The sequence below is a fragment of the Chinchilla lanigera genome, unplaced genomic scaffold, assembly GCF_000276665.1.
Source record: "Chinchilla lanigera isolate Chin_1 unplaced genomic scaffold, ChiLan1.0 scaffold00072, whole genome shotgun sequence".
NCBI lineage: Eukaryota > Metazoa > Chordata > Mammalia > Rodentia > Chinchillidae > Chinchilla > Chinchilla lanigera.
The window spans coordinates 10,690,495-10,702,250 of record NW_004955473.1 but is presented as its reverse complement, the minus strand read 5'-3'; the positions used below and the strand labels follow the sequence as shown (position 1 = coordinate 10,702,250).

At 35.9% G+C, this 11,756-nt stretch overlaps 1 protein-coding gene across 1 annotated transcript in view; it reads left to right on the top strand.

The window, feature by feature from the left end:
- Positions 1-11,756, top strand: part of Stag2 (stromal antigen 2) — a gene marked incomplete in the record, with an annotated part of 145,543 nt that overhangs the window by 63,556 nt on the left and 70,231 nt on the right. Inside the window, 1 exon segment of the mRNA XM_013523060.1 lies at positions 4,012-4,176. Coding sequence (XP_013378514.1) covers positions 4,012-4,176 — 165 coding nt within the window.

The following is an 11,756-nucleotide window of genomic DNA, read 5'->3' as shown; positions in this document are numbered from 1 at the left end:
ACTCTGTAATGTCTGTACTGATGCTATGCTATTTTGTAAAATGTTGTTGGTCTGTTAATATTTTCCTCCTTTTATTTCTAAAATTAAAAAACAAAACAAAACAAAAGAAAAACAGTGGTTGTTACATTACATATCACTATCCTCAACTACATTGCTCAGATTACCAGATGTAAGAATGAAAGATTGCTCAAACCATTAAAGAGAATAAGAAGATAATTCTTTGATAAAACCTTAGAGATAACACAGAGTATCACTAGACAAGATGTTAGGAGTTCACCTTTGTAATTCCAGTGCATATTGTTACCTTCAAATCAGTTGCTCAGACCACCAGACACAAGCATGCAACGTCGTTCGGAACATAAAAAATTTTAAGCATTATCTGTTCATTTCAATACACCATCAGACAACAGCAATACAGTCATCACACCTATTCATATATATATTTATATTTTGCCTTCCTTCTTCCTTTTTTCTTCTTTCCTTCATCCCAGTCATTTCTTCCTTTAAGCAGTTTCTTTCCCTTTCCTGTCATCTATTGTACGTTTTGAGTTTTACTTAGTGTTTCAGGTTCCTGGCACTGAGGAGACAGTATGATGTTTACACATGTGGGTCCGATTTATTTCACTTATGAGTATGGTCTCTATGTGCGTCCATTTACCTATAAAAACCTCGAGTTTATCTTTTTTAATAGCTGAGTAATACTCCATTGTATAAAAATACCACGACTTTTTTATCCATTCCCCAGTGGATGGCATCTGGGTTGTTTCCAAGATTTAGCTATAACAAATTGTGCTGCTATAAACATGGGTGCACATATATCGCTGTGGTATGATATCTTTAATTCTTCTCGGAAAATACCTAGAAGGGGAATAGCTGGGTTAAATGGGAATGACTTGTTTTTGTTGTTAAACATTTTTCCCAAAATGAATTTTGGATTTATATGTTTTCATGACATATATTGAAAAAGTCTACACCATATGAAAAAGTACAGTAAATAAAAGGATCTTTTTTAATAACATTGCTCAGGTAATTTTTGATGAACATACTTTTATGTATCTGTGTATAAAACTGCATACAGAGTTTTACTTAATGTAATCATACTATTCAAACTGTATAAAATATGCTTCTAAAATGCAGTTGTGTATCACCAGCAAGTTTCCCATAAGTGAATATACCTCTAATTATTAATGGCGGCACAGCATCGCATTTTATGTGTGGATCATAATTTATTTAACTAGCCCATGGAATATTTCTTAGGGTGCATATAATTCACGTGTTTGTAATTTTTTTTTAACGTGTTTGTAAATTTTATGTTGTCTTAATTCCTTAAGTAGATGTGAGAAAGACAGAAAAAGACAGAAGTGAATGGGAGTGTTAACTTATGACTGTCCAAAACAAATATATCCATAATTCTAGGATATGATGTATGGTTGTTAATTAGAAGATTGTGTTTTTAAATCTGTTTCTGCCTTTGATTTAATTTGCAAGTTGAGATAAGATCCATCATGGCATCTGAATAGAGGAGTCTCTAAAGATTTTTATTTTCTTGGTGGTGAATGGGAATGGAACCAAGGGACTGTCACATATGGTGAACATGCTCCTTATCACTGTTGCTACATCTTCACCTCTCTGAAGTTTTTGTGATACACGTTAACTTTATATAGCCACTGCTATGGGTGAGATATTAGGGCTCAGATTAAGAATTTATAACAACAACTGTGTTTTAGTTCTATACTATGTATGTTCTATACACTGTACTAATTTATGTTACCCGATTTAATATTTGAACAACTCTGTGATTTAGAAAACTTCCTTATTTTATAAATAGGAAACTTAGGTCAGGAAAAGCTGAATAGTTTGAGTCCAGGTCAGTGCTCTTAATCTACTATGCCACCTGCTAAACTAATCTTTTGTTGACTTTTTTTTTTTTTCTGTAAGACTGTACCCAGGTTAGAACGTTTACTTCTTATGCTTCCCATGTATTATCACTCCTTGCACATATATTTTCTCTGGCATAGCATATCCATTGAGCTATTTTAATTATACTAATTAGTTTTTCATACTGACAGAATATTGAGACTTATGATAAATGGCAAATATATAGCACCGTGTTAATTAACATTAAGATTTTATACTCTGAGTGTATTCTTTGTAAAGGTATTTTGACCTTCCCTACAAAATTCTTTTTACTTAGTACAAAAGCCTTTCATTCTATAATTAATAATTAATGGCTTAGTTTGACAAAGACAGTCTCTCATTAACACAGTAAACTAACAGGTAATGTCTTCGAGGTATTAGTAAGGAGTTTGAAGTAACCGTTAAGAATAGGGTGGTTGAGACTCTTGATGAAAGAAGAAGGACCATCTGTGGGGTAATGTACAGATACACAGGCTATCAGTGGAAAGAAATTTGTAGGTGTGGCTGTTAGATCAGGGGTTTACAATATGGTTGGTTTTGTAGTGTCCACAAGCCAAGAATGGTTTTTACATTTTAAAAATGTTTTACAGATAAGCAATATGTAACAGAGATGGTTTGTGGCCCACAAAACCTGAAACATTTATTATCTGATAATTTACAGAGAGTTTGGTTACCTTTGCTGTATAGAGCATTAAAATGTGTAGATCTAGAAGACATTTGAAATACCCAAATCCAGGGGTTCAGAGACCTTTTTCTGTAAAGATTTTAATCTAGCCCTGGCATTTAAAAAAATATATGCTGCTGGGGATTGGACCCAGTGACCTCATTCATGCTAGGTAAGCACTCTTATCACTGAATTACATTCCCACTTAGCCCTTTTTAAATTTTGTGACAACATTTTCTAAGTTGTCCAGGCTGATCTTAAATTTGTAATCCTTCTGCCATACCATCCTAGGTCATTATAGTGTGTTCCACCCAGAGTTCATGCATGCTGGGCAAGCACTCTGCCATTGAGCTACATTTCCAGCTTTGTTGTTTTTCTTTTACTTGTTGTAAAAGCTATGGGAGTATTTTGTAACTGAGTTACACAGGTCACCTTTTCGTTGATTGGTAAAGCTCCTACTGCCATTACTGACAATTTTTTCATAATGGGGCTTCATATCCACAGTGTTCATTAACTGAATTTTCATAAGTATTGGAGAGAAAACCTAGGACAAGAATGAGGTTCATATGCCTATTTAGAGTATTCAGAATAACTCCTTTATAGCGCTGCAATGATTTATAAGGCTAACAGTAGAAATTAAGTTAAAATGTTGAACTAAGTGTGAATTACTTACTTGATAACGACATTTGTTACTCTTGCTCCCCATTTCACACTGCACCCCAGAACAGCATACGGGACTATTACAAAGCTTGGATATAGCCACTTCGTTATATTATTTTCTAAGAATTTCTCTAGTTATATACATTAGGGATTTCTTTGCAGTGGTTTTCAAACCTTGTTGATACTTTAAGGGCTTTTAATGCTGTGATTTCATATAATTTTCAAAATTGGTTCTATCTGGAAATTGTTTCAAATCCAGTCAGTCTTTCCAGCAGATTTAGACTCAAGTAACATTTATTGAGCTGTTTACTGTATATTTCCTCATTTTTATTGATAATAATAATTTCTGATATTATTAGGTGCTATGTATATTGCTAATACTTTACACATTCATTATCACAGCAAGACTTTGAAGAAGGTATAATTTTATTCTATAATATAAAAATTACAAAAACAAAATCTTTGAAGTACAATGGTTAAATAACTTACCCAAGATCACTCAGCTAATAGGAGTAGAAATTTAGACCTACACAGCCTGTCTCCTGCTGTACTTCTAATAATTATAATGTAATGTGGAGTTTATGGTAGTATAAATGAAAAAAGTCACAAAGAAGCTGTCACAATCATAATTTTCTTGTGTTGTATGACAGTCTCATAGGTCAGGTTTATGTATGTTACAATTCTTACCCTGTCAGTTGCTTCCACAGTAGCTTTGTTTTAAACTCTCAAAGATAGTGATATAATTTAACCAATTTGTATTTTTTATGCAGACTTGTAAAAAAGGCAAAAAGGGCCCAGGAGAAAAGAGCAAAGGTGGAAATGGAGGAGGGAAACCTCCTTCTGGTCCAAACCGAATGAATGGTCATCACCAACAGAATGGAGTGGAAAACATGATGTTGTTTGAAGTTGTTAAAATGGGCAAGAGTGCTATGCAGGTAATATTTATGGAGTTCGTCCGAGTTTATCTGTGTATTTTAAACTATAGGTATAGTGCTGGTATTTCTTACTGTGTTTTAAAAAGCGTGCTACTTATTACGAAATATACTGCTTATAAACTACTCAAAACTAGGAAAGTATCTGAATATAAGATTTTTTTTTTAGGAGTAGGAAGAATTTATTGAGAGAAAGAAAGCTTCTGTCTGAGAGGACAGAAGGGGGCCAAAAAAGGGAGTTGCCCACCAACCCTGCTTCTCAAGGGTGTTTTATTGAGCAAATCCATGAGGTGAGGTGGGCTTAAGGTGGGACAGAACTATAATCAATCAGTAAGAGTACAGGTATAGTCACTTAGGTGATATCAATCCAATGGCAGCTCATAGGATGGGTGTGAGGTGCGACAAAACAGGAATAAAATGTCCCATTAAAGAAGCATCATAACCTTATAACCTTTCCATGTTTTCAGCTTAAATTTGTCACCATTTTAATAAAATTATTTCAGAGACAAAGCATGACCAATTATAAGCAGTGAGCAAAGACATAACATCACAAAAATTTTGATTACCCAAGCAAGTCACAACCCAGGATCTATGAAACAAAAGCAAACACTCACCTCGGTCCAGTTGTTTCAGTGGAAAACCTCCATATACAAGGGACTGAAACTCCTAACCTCCTAGATGTCCGAAATGCCGAGTTCACGTTCTCTAAAATCAAGGAATGGATTTTAGGAACAACGGAGGTTAAGAGTAGGAAGAATTTATTGAGCGAAAGAAAGCTTCTGTCTGAGAGGAACAGAAGGGGGCTTGGAAAGTGGGTTGCCCTGAATATAAGATCTTTAAGCTATGCCTTGTCATTTTCTGCTGCTTTATTTTATCTTGATGGTATAAGACAAAAATTATTTGCTTGAAACACATGTTAATATAAGCCCTGGCTATGAGTTTTCAACTTCCTCTGAACTTATATAGCTGCTATTAAAATATGAAGTCCTTTGACCATGTAGAACTCTTGGAATGCTATTTACTTTTGTGGATTGAATTATTTTTAGTCACTGTTGTCTATTAAAATGTTTATACTTGTACTTGTTTTGTAGCAGAAAAGTAAAACTTTGGATGCATATCCATGTCAAATTATCCTAATTATGTTTCTTCTGCATTATTTTATGCAAAGTTAGCCAAATCCATAAGGTTTTAAAAAGTTTACTAACTACTATACTCAAAGAATAAACATACTTTTTTTTGCTTGCTTGCTTGCTTGCTTTGCTGTGCTCAAGCAATCTGCCCACATCAGTCTCTAGTGGGGTCATAGGCATGCACCACAGTGCCCTACTTGAAACATGTTATTTTTTGGAGATGAGGCCTTACTATGTTGCCCAAGCTGGTCTTTTTTTTTTTTTTTTTGTCTTGTCTTTTTGAGACAGGGTGTCACTATGCCATTCAGGCCTGCCTTGAGCTCACTTTGTAGCCCAGGTTGGTCTCGAACACACAGTGATCCTCCTGCCTCAGCCTCCCTGAGTGCTGGAATTACAGGCGTGTGTCACCACGCCTGGCTACCAAACTGGTCTTGAATTTGTGGGCTCAAGTGATTCCTCTTGCTTCAGCCTCTCAAATCATTAGGAGTATGCTTGTGTGCCACTGTGCCTGGTTTAAAGTTTTATTTAATCTGTAAAAAATGCATAGAATAGTTTTTCTTAATAGAATTAACTTTAGTCTATAGATGCTGAAGAATGGTTTGCTGACAACTAGTTACCTAGGCTTTTTGTTATTAGTAAATGAAATGCAAAATTTGTAAATATAAACTTATGTGCTTTTGTAAAATATCAATTTGCCTTATTAGTGAACAGTTTCCCATGTAAAATATAAAAATAATAACTGAGCTTGTATCTGTTTTACAGAGCAGGGTATTTATGTACGTGTGTGTGTGTGTGTGTGTGTGTGTGTGTGTGTGTGTGTGTGTATTTTTTTTTTTTGAGACAGGATTTTGTTATACAGTTCAGGGTACACTTGAACTCAGACCAGCCCAGGCTGGTCTCAAACTCACAGCAGTCCTCGTGCCTCAGCCTCAGACTTTTGCTACCGCACCCCAAGAGCAAGGCATTTAATAGACAGCAAATTCATAGCTTTCTAATTTACCTTCATTTAACCATCCACTAAAGTTTGCTTCTCTACAGTTGTGATTAATGTTGACTTTAACTTTTTTGAATGATCAGTTTGAATACACATTTGGCTTTCTTTTGTTTTATTTGGCTGTGTTTTGTTTGGAATCCAGGGCCTTGGGCATGCATGTTTGGCTTTTTAAATAATGATGTTATGTTTCTGTGCTCTGGTTGATGTAGTCATTCCCTGACTTAAATATTAACTTCCTCTCTCCAGTTTCCCTTTTGGATTAATTTTATCAAAGGAATATATTCTCTCAGTTAACTTCTGTTCTATTTAATTACTTATATTTTTATTTTTACTTTTCCCTGTAATATTTTTTAAGTATTAAAATACATTAATCTTTTCTGTGGTATCTTTTTTTGTTAACATCAACTTCATAACATAAACTAGGTGGTGACATATACATAACAGAAATTCATTTCTCACAGTTCTACAGATTAGGAAGTCCAGGTTCAAGATGCTGGCAGGTTTCAGGGTCTGGTGAGAATCTGCTTTCTAGTTCAGAGGTGGCCTCTTTTCATTGTGTCTTCATCATGGAAGGTACAAGGTCTGGGGTCTTTTTGAGCATTAATCCCATTCATGAGGGCTCTGCCATCATGACCTGGTCATCTTCCAAAAGGTCCACTTCTTATATTATCATATTGATGTTTAGGGTTTAACTTACTAAGCTTGGGGGTAGTGATACAACCACCAAAAATTTCAACGTGTAGTTATTAGGCTATTGTATTTTTGTCTAGTCTGTAGAGGTTTTGTTGAACTGTCTGGCTCGTGAAAAATTTTAATATAATGAAGATTTAGCTTTGTATTTCTTAATTATATCTCAGTGTTTAAAGCACGAACATTTTCATATTTTTTGTGTTTCTTTTAGTTCTACATTAAGATTGTGCATGCCTACCATTCATTTTTCTGCTTCTAGATCTGTTTGTACCTTACAAAAGAACGCCTATAGTATTTCTCCATTTACTTTCCTGAATTTTCTCTCCACTTCCTGTTCCTTATGTATATTCCCACTACATTTGTGAGACCAGATTTAATCCTATGATGTCCTCTGTTTAGAAACAGAGTTTTTCCTTACTTAAAAGTTCTAGCCCAGAATTTCTTGTGGCAGTTTCAGTTCTCCAGCCACAGTACGTGCAGTGCCCTCAGGGTGTCCTTTTTGTTTGTCTAAATGCCAGGGATAGTTTCTTTTGCCTCCTTCCCCTATCAGATAGGACCAATTGAATTGGGTGTCATTCTTTTTTGAAAAGCATTCTGTTCCTTCTGAAAGTCTTTTTAAAAATTTTTTGAAAGGCTGTATACCATATTATTCTATTAGAATACTAACTGTATCATGACTATATATATGTCTGACTTAGTTTCTACATTATTAATTACTTAATTCCTAATCAGGAGCTGTGTTGTGTGTTTTGGGATTTTGTTTCTGTTTTTCTTTCTTTTGCTTCCTATTAGTAATTATACCTATTAGTAATTATAAATGAGAATGACTAAGATATCATCTTTTGGCCTAAAAATAGTTCTTACATTTTAAGATATTAGAGACCATGTGTATACCCCCTAATTTTATTAGATACATGATGAATTTTATTTAGCATACTGTGTAAATGTTAAAATTTTAACCATTTTAATGTGGCAGCATACATTTTTTTTATTATAGTAGACTTGTGTTCCTAATGTAATTCTACTTGATCTTCATGAATTAATTTTTAATGTTATAGAATGAACTCACTGTAAGGCTTCAGCAAATATTTTTGTGTCATTATTCATGAGAACAGCCCCTTTTTTGGTTCCTGGGAATCAAACTCAGGACCTTGTGCTTGCCAGGCAGGTGCTTTACCACTGAGCTATATCTCTGTCCCCCTACTCTTATTTATTAGTATAAAACAGACTGTGTCAACTTCAGCGATGTGAAACAATCACCCTTTTATTTGGCTTAATGATTCCTTGTGTTTAAAATTCAGACAGAACTAAGTAGGAAAATTGTCTCTGGTCTGTTGTGGCTTGGGCCTTAGTTGGGACAGACAGACTGCTTCTTAAGTAAGCATTATTAGGGATCATAATTACCTGAAAGTTCTTCATTCACGGTTGGAACATAGTGTATAATAACTGAAAGATTGAGTTCAGCCAGAACTACTTGGAAGTATCTACAATTGGCCTTTCCATGACCCCAGGCTTTTAATATTATAGCTTCTAGGTTTGGAGATACTGTATTGAGGGGTAATGTCCAGTTTGCTAGTGCTCTAAGAGATAATGCAGATGCCTCCATCACAGTCTCACAGTATACTCTTCTGCTATTTTTTTGCCTGTGTCACTCTGGGAAAAAACTTGAAACACATTTTTTTGTAAATTGTAACATTTACTAACCGTTGTACAGTACAAAAAAGGATTCAATTGTAGAAATTATGTTAGCTTTCCTGTGCTGTAACAAACACCTGAGATAGTCAGGTTTTCCGTACTGTATGTGGTGGATTCACAACAGGTGGTCAACTTGTAAAACGCAGCTGAACTGAAGCAGTGTGGTGCTGGGTGTAGGAGGCCCACCTGAGGATTGTTGCTGGTGGCGTAAAAGGTAGAACTGGAGAGGAAGAAGTTTAGAAACTGTTGGAAGCTGTTGGAAAGCTGTAGGAGCGGTTGGTTTTCCTGATGAAATTGGCTGCTCTCATGTAGAAGGAGCTTGGGAGCTTGGGAGCTTGTTGCTGCTGAGAATGGGTACGGTTCACTTTGGGGGAGCTCTGGTCCTCACTTTGAGCATTGCTTCCTGGCTCCAGAGGGGAAGATGGTGCACTGCTCAGTCTCCTGGAGAAGCTTATTGCGCTGGCTTTTCTGTTTGGAACTCAGCTGTTCTCATCATTGGATGAGCTCGGGACCTCACTGTTGCTGAGGATGGCTGTGGTACCTTTCAGGGGAGCTCTGGTTCTTTGAGCATTGCTTCCTGGCTCTAGTGCAGATCCCTCAGCCTGCTGGCACAGATCCTTCATCCTGCTGGCACTGGCTTTTTAGCTTCTACCACTGACCTTTGGGCCTTCCCAGCACAGAACTGTGAAACAGGCCTGCATGAGTTATTGTTGTGGGCTGTAGGCCTCCAGTTGGACTCGTTGGGGGCATTGTTACGGCTCTAGGTCTTGAGTTGGACTCATGTGGGACATGGCCATGGGATCCAGGTCCTCAGCTGAATTATTTTGGTCTTAGTGTGTGGACAGATTTCCTGCACTCTCTTGTATGTGACTCTTTGGGTGACTATTATAATCTTACAGATTCTATGTCCTGTATTGTATTGTTATCCTTGAGAACTCTGACTACAACACTGTAATAAACATCTGATATAATCAGTGTATAGTTTGGAAAGGTTTATTTTTATGGGTTAGAGCTTCAGAGGTTAGAGCGATCAGTCTATACAGTACTCATTTTTCCCTGTTGCCTTCGGGCCTATGGTCATATAGCATGTCATGGAGGGGAATGTGTGGTGGAATAGGCTGCTTACCTCATGGCACTTGGCAGAGATAGAGACTCGTGGTGCACTATCCCCTTTGAGGGGTTGTCCCTAACAATCTAAAACCTCCCAGTAGGCCCCACCTCTTAAAGTTTACACCGCCTTTAGCATCAGGTTGAGGGTTAAGTCTTCAGTACATGGGCCTTTGGGGGCAACATTCCAGGTCTAAACTATAGCACCAGTAGTTTTTAAAGAGTGAATTCAGTGTTTTTTAGTATATTTATGAAATTGTGCAGTTGCTATCACCATCTAATTTTAGAAATTTTAATTGTCCCAGAAAGAAACCTCATGTCCATTAGCAGTCACTTCCCCTCCCCAGGTCTAAGCCATCACTTACCTACTTTTCTATATGTTTACCTATTCTGGATATTTCATATACTTGGGTCATAGATCCTTTTTGAGTGGTTTCTTTTGATTTCACATAATACTGTCAAGGTTCATTCATGTTGTGGCATGTATAATCACTTAATTCCCCTTGGTCAAACTACTATACTGTGGATATAGCACATTTTGTTTATTCATTCATCCCTTAATGCACATTTGTGGTGGTATCATTTTGGGCTATTTTGGATAATGCTGTACAGTGTTTGGACATAAATTTTCATTTCTCTTGTGTAGTAAATGCCTGGGAATCAAATTGCAGTGTCATATAATAACTGTATTTATTTTCTTGTCTTTTTTTTGGAGACAGGGTCTTACTGTGCAGTTCAGGCTGGCCTTAAGCTCACTTTATAGTCCAGGCTGGTCTTGAACTCGCAAGGATCCTCCATCCTCAGCCTTCTTAGTGCTGGGATTACAGGCGTTTGCCACCATGTCTGGCTTATAATAACTATATTTAACTTTTTGAGGAGCTGCCACACATTTTCCAAAGTGGTTACACAATTTTACATTCCCATCAGCAGCATTTTTTGAGTGTTTCACTTATCCACATCTTTGCCAGTGCTTGTTATTGTCTGTATTTTTCTATTATAGCCATTTTAATGTATGTAAAGTAGTATCTCATTGTGGTTTTGATTTGCATTTCTTTGATAGCTGTTGATGTTGTGAACCTTTTCTTGTCCTTATTGGCTGTTTGTATACTGCTTATATAGTACTGTCTGTTCTGTTTCTTCGTCTATATTTTTATTTTTCAATTGGGTTGTTTGGCTTTTCGGTCTGTGCACAAATCCCAGATACATGATTTGAAAACAATTTATCCTGTTCTTTGGATTACCTTTTCATTTTCTTGATGGGATCTTTTGAAATGCAAAAGGCTTTAACTTTGAATATCACTTTTTCCTTTTGTTGCTTTCACTTTTGGTCTACTATTCTAAAAAAGGTTTTGTCAAATGCAAGATTATGAAGATTTAGTTTTACGTTTTTTTTCCAAGAGTTTTGTAGTTTTAGATTTTACATTTAGGTCTTGATTCATTTTAGTTAAATATTGTGTGTACTGTGTAAGGTCTGGTCCAACTTTATTGTCTGTTTTAGTTGTGGATATACAATTATTCCAGGAATAGATATACAATCATCCCAGGAAAGAATAGAAAGACTATTTTTGTCTGTTGAATTATTTTGGCATCCTTATTGAAAATCAGCCATCAATGTAAGGGTTTATTTCTGGACTCTTAAGTTTTGTCCCATTAATCTACATTTTCATCTACATTTCTGTACTTACGTTGTATTACGTTGTCTTGATCACTGTGGAATTAAGTTTTAAAATCATGACATGTGAGATCGTCTAGATTTCTCCTTTTTAAACTTTCATTTAGCTATTTAGGATCCCTTGCATTATCATAAGGATTTTAGGATCATCTCTTTTAATTACTAATAAGCCTCCTGGGATTTTACACAAAATCTGTATATCAGCTCAGGAGTATAGATGTCTAAGAATATTAAGTGTCCAGATCCATGAACTGTCTACTTTTGATGATTCTGTAGTCTTTAATTTGCCTTTCTT